The sequence below is a fragment of the Falco peregrinus genome, chromosome 7 (assembly GCF_023634155.1).
Source record: "Falco peregrinus isolate bFalPer1 chromosome 7, bFalPer1.pri, whole genome shotgun sequence".
Classification (NCBI taxonomy): domain Eukaryota; kingdom Metazoa; phylum Chordata; class Aves; order Falconiformes; family Falconidae; genus Falco; species Falco peregrinus.
Genome location: NC_073727.1, coordinates 42304905 through 42318271, shown reverse-complemented (window position 1 = coordinate 42318271; position 13367 = coordinate 42304905). Strand labels below are relative to the sequence as shown.

Here is a 13367-nt window from a genome sequence, read left to right as displayed (position 1 = left end):
AATCAGGCAACATTTTTTCATACATTGTTGATTTGCACAGTACTAGCTGGTTTCCTTCTCAGTTTGCTTCAGAGATTAAGTAATTTGCATTGGGGTAAGCCCACAAACTTGAAGTAGAAGTAGAAGCTAGGAGATGTGGCTCCTGTTTTACAATGTTCTCAGTGGCAATGAACTCATGAAGTAGCCTTTGCAATGGGCTGTGTTACCTCTTTAATCCGGTAAAACCATTAAGGCTGTATTTGTTCCTTAAAATTTTTTTTTGTTGTTTTATAGTGTCTGTTTGCACATTCCCTGCGGAAATTCTCTATGAGAGACTGGGGTATTGAACAGAAATGGATGTCCATCCTCCTTCCCCTCCTGCTACTTTACAATGGTACTTATATACTGGAATTTTTAGAAAAGCTCCTTTTTAAAAAAGAAAAGAAAAAAGAAAAGAAAAAAAATGCACGCAAGAGAGGAGGCAAAGTGGAATTTGGCCTTGAACTTATAAGCAGCTGTTTATAAGGCTTCAGGAAACTAATTAAAAAAAAAAAACCAAACCACACAAACCACAACCCTTTTTAAGTGTATTAAATTCAAGGGCATAATTAGTAGGTGGATTTCATTCTCTTCAGCCACATGAACATCAACGCTATTTGTTTAAAGCCCTGGTTGGAAAAGGTGACTGCAACCATAGTGAACCTTCCATATACTGACCTATAAATGCAGTTTCTGTGTCTGCTAAGTCTTACTTCTTCATTTTTCAGATACTTGCACGTCAGTTAAACATGGAGGGTACTTTTAGTCCAGTAAACCACATCAAATTCTAGCACACTCTAGCAGTACCAATAAAGAATAATTGCTTTTCGGTCATTCTATGATAATTTTTTAGGTCATCACCAAGAGTAGTGGTTTAGTAAAGAGTCTAACAAAACCTGAATTCTTCTAGAAGTGTTGGCAACCATTTGAGATTATTTCTGCAGCACAGAGGATTGCTGCTGGAGGCACCTTTCTTTGTAATGGCACCAATCTTTGTAAATTAAGATGCAGTAAACTTCAATTTCATTTTCTGGTGTAATTTGAAAAAAAAGGGCGTTTTGTTCCTCTGAAGGTCCATTCTGCTTTGCTTTTCATAAAAGAAAAGGCTGTGCTTTTTCCCCTCTGTTTAACTTTTTTTTTCTTATTTTGTTACAGATCCATTTTTCCCCCTTTCCTTTCTGGTGAACAGCTGGTTTCCTGGAATGCTGGATGATCTATTCCAGTCACTGTTCCTGTGTGCGTTGTTGCTGTTCTGGCTTTGCGTCTACCATGGTATAAGAGTACAGGTAAGGGTGCAACATTATCTCCTACTTACTGAGAAGTCAGTACTTTTTTTTTTTTTTTCAGTTCTCTCAAAAGGTGGCAAAAATAAAATTGGATTTTTAAAACAAGAGACATCTATGTTATTCTTAAAGTACAATTTGACACATGAAGCTTTGGAGTTAAAATGAGTTGCAGTGAAGTAGATTGTCTTGACGCTACCATGCCTAAACGAGATCGATGGGACAGTCCACTCTACACTAATGCAAGACAGTCTTCAGAATTACGATGCCGTTATGTCTTGTTCTTGCTTGAAAGGTTTTGTTGTGGTATATGGTGGTTGATTGGTTTTTAAACCCCTTTAAAATACTGCATAAGATAAATATGAATTCTGGAGCATATTCCTAGATATGCAGTATTAATGAAATATGTGGGACCTTATAAATAGGATGCACCAAATGTACTGCATCTTATTAACACAAATGATGATACAGTTTTATGTCTTCTGTAATCACCCATGCAAGTTAAAAATACAAAAGTCTCTTAATCTAGTTCATGTTGGACAAAACAAAGATGATAGCTATTTTATTCTGTCAAGAATGAATGAAATCTCAAATGTGTTGTGTCTCAACAGGGGGAAAGGAAGTGCTTAACTTTCTATCTGCCCAAATTCTTTATTGTTGGACTATTGTGGCTGGCCTCTGTTACATTAGGAATATGGCAAACGTAAGTAATTTAAAATTTAGTGCAAAAGTAATGAGCTGAGAGTATTGAAGAATGAGAAGATTTTTTATAATTAGTGGTATGTTTCTTAATGATCTGATTGTGATACAGGAAGGGAGTTCAAATTCTTATGTCTTTCTGTGTTGCAAATTGTGACTGATTTGAAAACAGAATTTCTCATGGATGATCTAGTAGTACATAATTTTATAAATCAGACAGAGATCTAGAAATCACTAGTTTGTCAGTGTTACGGCTCCCTGCAGTACTCCCTCTAGCACTATGTCCCAGTTAGCTTTTAGTATTCAAAGCAACAGTTTCTCTGTAGTTAGCTATTACACAGTTTGACCAAACTTTCTCAGCTATTAAACCTGCACAATTGGTATTGACACTGCTTAGTCAAGTTATGCTCTGTCTCTTCAAAACACAATTATTTTGCTTGGTTTAGTGTTTCTCTTTTCCATTTGTTATGTTAACATAAAGGTGTCACTATTCCCTACCCAGAAAACTTTCTCAGTTTTGGTACATTTGTAGTTTCTAAACTGTTTCAGCCTCAAGTGTCTGCCTCTTATTTTATTCCTCAGGAGGAAAATATCTTGTAAACTTCTCCATGCCGTTTTACATTGTTGAAAGCAGTGCTGTTGGAAACGCTTGGGCTAATGACCTATCAGCAGAATTGCTATGAGGGAAGGGCTTATACCACAGCTATTTCTTAAGTACAATTCTTATCACCAAGGATAAGATATAAACACTAAATCCTGAAGGCTTGTAGGAATTTACAAGATTATACGTTTTCTAAAATATAAGTGGGGAGATTAAGACATGCTCGCACCTGAAATCCTCCATATTCCTCCAGAACTGGGTTTGGGAAGGAGGAGGATGTTATGTACTGTAAACTGTCATGACTCCATTGGAATCAATGACATTGCACCAATTTATACAGCCAAAAACCTTTAGTTATAAACTCTGTATAGTAACTTTAAACCTTTTCTTTGTTAGTGGGTTTCTTGGTCGGTACGTTCTTTTTGACCTTGTCTTTTGTAATGGTTTAAGTACCACTTTTTCATTTTGAATCTTTTCCAGTGTTAATGAAGTACATGATCCTACATATCAATACAGGGTTGACACGGGTAATTTCCAGGTAAGTCAGAAATGTTTTCTTGCTATTAAGTGGTCAGGTGGAGTTTGTTCTATTAAAATCTGTAACACAATTTAGACAATAGGAAATGCTGGTCAGAGGGTCCTATTCTGACTAGAGTACTTTTAATTTTGCTTTAGAACGTGCATAGGCCATACTGAGCTCCATCCCAATGAGAAGAGTAAATTGTCTTGTAAATCAGGACACTCAACACCACAAGTTTAATTATATACTCATGGCTGTTGGGATTGAAAGAAAAAATTTTAAGCTTCTTACTAAGTCAGTTTTGTACATCTTTACTCCTGCCAAGTTTCTGTGTCCTAGTAAATTTCGGACTTTCTTGTTGTAAAGGAAGATCTGATTTATACGGGTCCTTGTATTGTTCTCAGGAGCTGTGTTTTTAGAAAACCATTGAGATTCAGCTCACTGTGACCTCAGTGAACAAAATGATGACTTCAAACCTTTCTTTACATTCCCCCAGAACCTACCTTGATGTACAGCCATCCTTCTTTTGTACTTCCTTTCATGAACATACTTTCCCTGGATAAATGGACCATTTTGTGTTGTGCTTTGGGAAACGGTGATTTCTATTGAGGGAAGAAGGAATACACCAAGTCTTGTAAAAAAATAAAACCTAAACTCTTCTTACAGGGAATGAAAATCTTCTTCCTTGTGGTGGCAGCTGCATATATTCTCTACCTTTTGTTCCTGATAGTGAGGGCATGCTCAGAACTTCGCAACATGCCTTATGTGGGTAAGCAATATTCTTTTGATTCTTCCCCAAACAGGCTTGCTTCTCCAGGATGCAGGTGTGAGTTTGCTAATAACAACAACTTTTCTGAATCTCTTTCAGATCTCAGGTTAAAATTCTTGACTGCATTAACCTTTGTTGTACTTGTCATTAGGTAAGGCTTTTCAAAGTGCATTTCTCAGTCCTGTAACGTTAATAACCTTTTTTTTTTTTCCAGGGCTTTGAATACATTTTGTTGCTAACAAAATTGTCAATGAAACTGAGGAAAAACCGATATGATTGTTATGGCAAGCATTTCTTAATTTTTTTAACCCTTCCTGAGGCTTTTAGAGATAACTTTATATTGTTACCACAGCAAGACACTGCAAGATTTAGAGGTTCACTTAGCAGAGGTGTTTTCTGTACTGCTGAGGGGTCTGCAGTGCACTGTTCACTTCTTTTGGAGTTTTATAAGCTTCACTTAGTCAAAGCAGAAGTTTAGAATTAGTTTCTTAGATTACTGTTAAGTGTCTGTCTCCCCCATTCCAAGCAGTTATTTCAAATTACTGTTGACTCTTGTATTGTCTATATTGGTTGAAATCTGAGGCAAATAGACCGGGGTGGGGGGGGCTGGGGTCTGCCTTACTCAGTTGACTGCTGACTTTCAATCACAAATGACTTTTAAAAATTACTTTTAATCATTCTTAATTTAGAACTATGAAAGCAAATGTATCTTAAAATAAATGGTCAGCCTGTTAACATAATTATTTTCTCATATACTCTTCTGTCAAGCTACCATTTCAATTTTGCTGTTTAAAGACACTGTACACATATATGCTTTTAACTTTTTTTCCACAGCATTGTTATACTCTATCTACGCTTTGGAGCACAGGTTCTACAGGACAACTTTGTTGCTGAGCTGTCGACTCATTATCAGAATTATATCCTTGTGTTGTGATACTGCTCAAGTAGGAATGTTAATCTGTTTTCATGCAAAAAGTACTTAACAGTGATGCACCTAAGGACTGAGACCTTTGACTTCTAGGTGGGCTTTTGAAGTTGAGTCCACTTTGATTAAGGCTTTATGTCAGCATTTTGTAACAGCTTTTTGTAAAGATTATGAGCTGTGAGAGTTTCAGTTGACTTTGTGTACATCATAGAAGTCATTTGATACTGCATTTGATACACTTCAAAAGGAACAAGGGCCTAAATATGCATACATTCAAGTAATTTTAACAAGTTATTGTGACAAATTTGGCTGCATTCACTGTGTGAATTCAGTTTGCTGTATACCTGTTACTTGGCACGGAGTGTACCAAAATATTTGAGAAATTAATAGTTTAGAAGCCACTGAAAATGTGTCTGTGTGTTGGTCCAAGTCTACATGTAGAAGAGGTCACAGCAGAGAATTTAAGTGACTTGAGAGAGACTATTTCTGATGCCTATCGGCAGCAGGATTACAAACTATTTCTGGACCTGAACCATGAGATCCTAGTTCATTCCACTATCTGAAAATGCCTGTGTGACTGCAACTGCTCCCATTACTGATATGCTTAGGTAAGTATTGGGAGCTAGTAGAAAACAGTAAGTAAAGCCTTCAGTATTTTCCCAAAATGATGGCAAGAAGCCATCTTCCGTGTTCTGTCTACAGACAGTCCTTTCTCCCTCCTTCTCAATCACTGTGCCAAGGAAAAACTTTAAAAAATAAACAAAACAAACCAACCCCACCTGAACACTCCCCTTACTCAGCTTTCTTTCGAAGGCAGAACTATTCAATCTACCATGCACTCCACCACTCAAGAGTAGACCTTATCTCAGCAAATGTTACTTGTGTTAAAGCTTTGTCTTCAGCGAGAGCTTTACCATGAAAGAGCGTGAGTACATTAATTGTCACTGAATTTAAAACATGCAGTTTTGTTTAGCCATTCATATTCTCAAACTTTAGTAAGGTAAACATTTTTTTCATTGAGATAGCTTATGTATGGTTTGGGTCTTGTTTCCAAAGTTAATATGTGTGGAACTATATTGAGCAAAATCCTTGACACTTACTACCAGCAGAATTCTTATCATTTTATGGTTTATTGAACTTTTATCTCTACACATTAGCCTTCGTGTACTCCCCCTCAAAGAACGCACTTTATGGTAAGTGTAAGCTATTGTGTGGCATACTTAAATGACAAGAGCTGGCATATTAGCTTATACTGTGTAACATTTTTATATTTTGGTTGTCTTTTTACTATTTCCATTTACTTTGAGTTAACATAATCAGAAGCTGCACTGCTCCTGAACAAATGAGGATTGGAAATATGAAGGAACACATAAAATGTATACAGCTGATCAGCTAGACTTGAATTCTTATGCACTTAGACGAAGCTTATAATCGATATGATGTTTGCATATAAGGCACTAATTTTTGCATGGACTCACATAAAGTCCTTAAGGAGCAACAACACTGCATTTGTACTTTGTTCTAACAAAGGTTAATGTATTGGCATGCTGGCAGACTGGACTCTGAAATAGGTAACACGCTGCTGGAAAAGTAGGAGTGAAGCTGATCTCTTACATAGGAGGAATTCTGGGGAACTTGCTATGGGGAAAGGGCTGCACAAGGCCCGTGTAGAGGGAGATAAAGGATTGAATTGGTGGGACTTCTGGTTTTGCACTCTGTGTAGAGGATGTAATTTGATTCACATGATGATTATAAAGCATTATCCCTCTCTAGCAGATAAAGATCTTTAAAATAAGTATTTTATTGCTGAGTGCATTCTCTGGTTTTAGCCTTGAGTTTAAAATATGGAACCATAGAACAGCCCAGTTTGGAAGGGACCTGGAAAGATCATCTGGTCCGATCTTTCATGGGAAAGAGAGCCTAGATAAGATTATCTAGCACCCTGTCTAATCACATCTTGCATGCAGAGAGGTATGCAGGGGGAAGGCATTACATATCAGAGCTAGCCCTTCCTCTAAATTTAGAGTGGTGATGGATGGAACCATTACAGAAAATGGCTATTTTTCCATTAAGGAAAACAGGAGGAATGGCTGGGTGAGCATAAAGTTAAAAACTTGCTGATGGGTTGCAAGAAATATTGGTTTATAGAAGGCAGAAAGTAAAAAGCTGCCAGGAAGGTGCTGTTTATGGCAAATGGCTGGATTGAATTTTACTTGCATATGGTTATGAAGTGGAGTTAAGCAGCACAGATTTTGCAAGGAATGAAGGCCTTGAGGTAGAGGGAATTATCATAAATAGCCAGTGGGAAGTATGTGTTTTGTTTTGTCTCGCCGTAAAGGTACAAGTCCATCCTTCATCTATTACAAGGATGAAAAATAACAGGCTAATCATTGACTTGCATACAAGGAATTACAGCTTTGGTCTACTATATTTGTAGTTTGGAAATAACCAAGAAGTTAAAGAAGTCAGTGCTTTTTAATACATATGAACTTTTAAATAATGGTTAAGAATAATGAAGACTGACTGAATTACTCTTATGTGCAGGTTGAAATAATATGACATAGGGAACTGCACGAGGGAGGATATCCACTTACGCAACATGGAGAATATCTATCTAAAAATGAGATAGTTACATCATCTCCTTAACTTTTAAGACTACCATGATGTAGTGGCTGAAGGGTTTAAAGGAAATAATTCCTGTTTGGATATAGTTTTGTTGAATTGTAGTCATGACTGCCTTGGAAGTTACTGAGTTTTCTGCTACAGTGTTGAGTTGGAAGTACAGCCATATTTCTATATTTAATGTGCCAAATTAACCCTTATTTGTATTTTCCAGAATCACAGTTGAAAGACAATCCTGCTTTTTCTATGCTGAATGATTCAGATGATGATGTGATTTATGGGTAAGATTTTTAAAATACCTACGAGAGTTACTTCTGTTGTGTTATTTTTGGATATGGAAAAGAACATTATATTAAATAACGGAAGGATTTGTAGGTTGTAAGCAAAAGTATTCTGCCTAAAGAACAGAAACATAGCCTTATTCTGAAACAGAAATGCAATGAGAATGCATGTTATTTTTTTTTTCTTTTTTTGGTTTCTAAAAGGGATTGCCATGGCAGTAATACAAACAGGTAAGGAAGTATTAGGATGCTGGTAGTTTATGAAGGCAGCAAGAGCGGTGAAAGGAAAGGACCTCCTTTTAAACTGGGAAGGATTGCAGGAGCCAGGTGGAGTTTGCAAAGAGGCAGCTCATATACAAGTGCTTCAGGGAAGGAGAATGGCTCTTCTTAAATGTCCATCACCTACTGAAATAAGTATAATCACATCTAGCAAAACTTCCTGGACTTGTGTGAGCTTACGGAATACAACAATTACAGTAGCACTTAAAACTCATCCCAATCAGGTCTTTCTGTGCTAGAGACACTAAAGAAAGTCATTATCTGCCCTTGACGTTTTCCTCTCTTACCAGAGACACTGAAGTGGCTGGAACAGTGAGGATGGGATTAATATTGTGGTGGCCTGAACAAGTTTGTGCTAGACTAGCTATATGTGTTGTCCGAGGTAGCTTGCCTTTGTTTAGTTAGATGAATAGTGGTAGTACCGGCTTGCTTCTGTACAAATCTGCATGAAAAGGGGCTTGTAGTTAGTGGAGTAACTTTTATTATGCATCATCCTCTGGAGAGAAGTCATATATGTTGTTCATAACTCCAACAAGGAAGGAAAACAGATAACCAGCTTCTTACCCAAACAGCAATTTGATACCTCAGTGTACTTTAGAACTTTTCTGTTTATTTTTGACTTCCTCTCTCAACACCATGTTCAGAAGTTTTAACAAGTATCTGTTTTACAGGAGTGACTATGAAGAAATGCCACTTCAGAACGGTCAGGCTATTAGGGCCAAGTATAAAGAGGAATCGGACAGTGATTGAGTGATTTTGACGTAGACAGACTTGTTCAGCTGGAATTAAACCAATTTAAGTTTTCTTAGATGGACAACTTCCTTGGCTTCCTTACAGTCTGCTGTCATCTGAACACCGGCTCCCAGGAAGGAAATCCTGCTTCTGTTTTTGTTTACAAAGCTAAAACTGAAAAAAAGGATGCTTGAAAAGGTTGTGGTGAAAACTTAAGAAACCAGAATTTTTACACATCTTATAAAATGCCTGATAGCAGGATGTTTGTGGACTAAAATCTTTAAGTCTATTTCCATTTTAGAAGTGTCACATTATATGCTGATTTTAAAATTGCTTCCTTGCTGCAGCTTGGTTTTTTGGTTTTGTTTTTGGGGGTTTTTTGAGGATTCTGTACAGCATACTGTCATTCATCTGTTCTATTTGTGTTAGCTCCTTTGCATATTGTCCACTGCTGTATGAAGTGCCTCATTTCCTTTTCATTTTTCTACCTTAGCCTGTTGAGCTGGAGGCAGGGGAGGCAGGGAATGAAGTGTTTTAGTGTTTTGTTTTTTGTTTTTTTTTTAAAATGTGAGTAAACATGAGCTTTCCATTCTTCCTTTGAAGAAGCGATATAGTCTTAAAACATTTTCTAAATGAACGTTACCAGATTCATAGGTGCGAGATACATACAAATAGTCAATTTCTAGTGAGCCAAAATAGCCTCAGTGGTGCAAAATCATTTGTATAATATGTTTCTTAACAGGCTTTACTGCCACAACAAAAGTGTTCATTTCAGTTTTTGGTTTGTTTTTTTAAGCAGCCCTTTCAAATGGTAATATTCAGACAGCAACAAATCTCAGAAGGAAGCCAGTACTCTCTTCTCCGGGTTTTTTATATGCTGGATGATATTGTTGCATTTACAGATAATATAGTATGAAAGTTTCATAGTGAATTACAATTTCAAATTTTCAAACATTTAATTTTTAGGGGCTTTTCTACATCAGAATTTTTCCTTAAGTTGAATTAATAGATAGTTAATCTACACCCTAGGAACAATTTGTGGTTGCTTATGTGTTGAACATGCATGAGAGAGCTTTTGAGATGTTCCGTGCATAGTTCAACTTCTTTGTCATACCAGTCACCTCCTGCATTGATCAGAACTTACTAGCACATTTTGTGATTATCTGTGTTCCAGCCTGTGCTGGAACAAAGTTATACGGGAATTAAGTATTCCTAGTACAATGCTGCTGCTTCTCTGTTTCAAAGTTGGTTTCGCCTACACCATCATTCAGTTCTTTATTTAAGTGGATACTGTTTGTTTCTAATTACTTTTGTTTTCAGGTACTTGACCTGTTTGAAAGTATCTTTTTTTCAATGGATTTGTAACTGTGATTTACTCTTGTAAAATTTCTCTGCCCTGCTGCTGTAGAAGACTCTCAAAAGCACTGTTAACGTATTAGGCAGAAAAAATGGTGCTGGCTTACACCAGGGAATTGTGCTCATCACTGAAGTAGTTTAAGCAGAAGAGTGCTATGAAGTCCTACTAGACTTGCTGAATTGTGCTGGGGAGAAAGTAAGACTTGTTCTGCTTTGATGCAATAACTGTTCTGGACCATTCCCATTGCAGTGACCTCCTGGTAGCTGTTCAAGATCGTGAAGGGGAGACCTCACAGGATTAGCAGTTTTCTTAGAGAGGACCAAAGGAACTACTTCATGTGGTTGAATGTGGTCATAGAATAGTTTAGATTAAATCAGCGCTCTGTTAAAGACCAAGTGTGGTAAGATGCTGCGTGTGTGTGTGTGAGAGAGAAAATTTTCTAAAATTATGTAGAGCTGTGAAATTTTTTGAGGGTATTTGAAATTAAAAACTTTCTGTACCAGGGATCATTTATTTGTGAGAAGCCAAAGCACTTTTGTATGACTAAAGCAAGGAAACTGCTGGAGCGGGAGGAGGGGGAGGTTTTTCCCCTTCATTTCTTGATTAATTGGTTTCGGTTTAGAAAAGCATATAGGAAAACATGAAAGAAGTATTTCAAGTTAGTGTTTTTTTCTTTCCAGTGAACTGCAGTAAGCTGTACCTTCAGCACCTTCATTTTAGATATTTTTTTTAACAAATATGGGAGATGATCTTTGTATCCTACAAGTGGAGAGCCCATTCTCACTATTCTGAAGTGACTCTCTTGAGGCTTTTTGAATTTGCTGAATCAAACTTGGGAGCCAACTAGGCATCCTTTGCATACCCCAATCCTTTTGACTTCCATTGGAGCAACAGTGGGTACAGGAATTAGGTCTTCAAAAATTGTTATTTACATGGTCCTTACATATTCAGATCTCTTTTGGCTCTGATATCATTTAATTCTGTTCTGAAGAGAGAAAATCTTTGATTTGACCAATGTGCGATGTATACTAATATTTATCACAGCCTGAACTGGTTGTTACAGTTAACCCTGAAATACAGTATCATGCTTTGGGATTTTATTAACTAAAGGAAATATTTTTAATCTAACTTTGAGATAATGATTTTTTTTGTCTAAACTGTTCTCAGCCCATTTCACTTGCCATTTTGTTTCCATTAACTTACCTACATCACTACATTCAGAGTGGAAACAAGAAAGCTGAGAATGGGAAATGTATACTTTAAGTGTCTCACTATGGAAATAGTGAGAAAATACATTTCCTTGTTAATTTTTAGAGAATATATTTTAGGAAATGTTTGCCATGCATAAGAGCTTTGTATTTCAGAAGTGCTAGAGTGTAACGGTAAGCTTGGTTGAAATATTATTACATCAAATTCAATATACAGTAAAAAGGCAAAAGCAGTGAAGCAGAAACAGTTTTGCTAGCAAGAAATCTCAATTTCACTCTTATTTCCACAGCTGGTAAGCAGAGACAGTATCTGAGCAATATCACAATATGGATTGTAAACAGCTTGGGAGTAGGTGGCATGAATTCACCTATAAGTATTGTAACCTAAGGGTGAAACAGAAGATATCTTGGCAAGAAGCTAGCCTCACTTTCCTTTCCTTACTGCTAAAGTAATTGTTTCCATCACTAGTGGAACTGTATAACAAGAAATATACGAAAGGCTCCCAAAGCAGCATACAATGTTCCTGCTCTAAAGGAGATGCCCTCCATCTATTAAATAACTGCAAGGTTTCCATGTACACAATGATCAAGAGTGACTTTCAATGAAACCAATAATCATTCAGCATGAGCCATTCACAGCAACCACTTTCTGTAGTAGTTGCTTTGAAAATAGAGTTGGTGTTGGATTTGGTTGGAAGCTTTCCTAGGACTGGCAAACAAAAGGAAGCATAAGGCTTAACACCAGTAAAGAAGAGCTAGCGCGGCAGACCCCTGGCACTAACACTGGGGGAAATGGGAGGACAGTTCCAGCTAGGAAAGACTTTGGTCTGTTGTCTTTCTCTGAGCCAAAAGACAACTTTGTATCCATAGTCACCTAATTTTTGCCCCGTTTCCTTTTGCTTATGCCAGTAATAACCTTTGCATTACTGTAACACTTTTTTTAGAAGTTTGTAAATATGTAAAATGAAAACATGGAAAAAATTGTGTACCAAAATGGTATAAAAATGTGTAAGATAAATGCTCTGTTTAATGAGAAGCTGTAATTAAATGCTGCTTTGAGACAGTGTGTGTGAGGACATGTTAAATATTCTACGTATCTATACATTGTTAATGACAGCAAATTTACCCATTTATGTCTGAAAACTTCATGCTAATATGGAATATGAAGGAAAAACTAATACTTCAAGTGAAAACTGGGTATTGAGTTTCTTGGAAGACTTCATGTGCATAATCATTGTTAAATATGTTCATAATAAAGTTTTGTATCTTTATATTGTATCTTGGGGGTTTTTTCCTTCTAGTGAATGACTAACTACCATTTTCATTATATACACATTTTCAGTTTACATGTATTTTCTCATGCATATTTAAACTTAGTTAATTCCTTGGTCAATCTGTGCTGACAGCCTCCTGGACCCCATCCTTAAGCAATTATGTTTTGGCTTGGGTTTTTTTTTTTTTTTTTTATTACCTTGCCTGGGCTTGAAGGTGGAAGGACAGGTTGCTAATTTTCCTAAGAAATACACTTGCCAGCTCCTCTGTCTTTCTCAAACAGCTTAACAGCAGCTTTGCTGTGTCATGCTGGCAGTAAAACCTCCCCTGGTGGGTGTTAGCAGCACCTACCTTTCTGCTACATGTGCACGCTTCAGGTTAGCTGCTGTCAGATGCCTCTGCCAGCAGGGCTGTACATTCTCCTACTTACCCTGCAGTGATCCATCCTCTCAGCACACCCAGGAAGGGCTGCCCCACCTTCAGCCCAGGGGCCAGTAATAAAAAAAGCTCAGAGCTGGTGAAGATGCTGATGTCATTCATCTCCTTAGAGCTCTGTATATTCCAAGAGTTCGCTTGCTCACAGCTATTAGACTGCAGAAGCCATCAGCATGTCTCTTTGAGGTGATGCCATTCCTTACATAAACTCAAGGAGAGAGTGAAATCTCATCGTGTGCTGTATAAAGTATCTGTAAACATCTCTGCACAAATGATACACAACTAGCTTACTCCCACTTTAATATCAGAGAGGGTAGTGCTCGTTTACCAGCAGCAGTTAATTCTGAAGTGATTTTCTTTAGGTTT

The 13367-nt window shown here is 37.1% G+C and overlaps 1 protein-coding gene across 5 annotated transcripts in view; it reads left to right on the top strand.

The window, feature by feature from the left end:
• Window positions 1-12565, top strand: part of TMEM181 (transmembrane protein 181) — a 36016-nt gene extending 23451 nt beyond the window's left edge. For 3 of the 5 annotated variants that reach the window (XM_055810362.1, XM_055810359.1, XM_055810363.1), the window contains exons 8-17: window positions 274-373; window positions 1174-1304; window positions 1913-2004; window positions 3082-3139; window positions 3788-3890; window positions 3990-4041; window positions 4725-4807; window positions 5919-6008; window positions 7652-7718; window positions 8669-12565. In XM_055810362.1, coding sequence (XP_055666337.1) covers window positions 274-373; window positions 1174-1304; window positions 1913-2004; window positions 3082-3139; window positions 3788-3890; window positions 3990-4041; window positions 4725-4807; window positions 5919-6008; window positions 7652-7718; window positions 8669-8747 — 855 coding nt within the window. In that variant the 3' untranslated portion in view covers window positions 8748-12565. The other 2 variants (XR_008748075.1, XM_055810361.1) reach the window with 2 other exon arrangements.
• The last annotated feature ends 802 nt before the right edge of the window (window positions 12566-13367 follow it).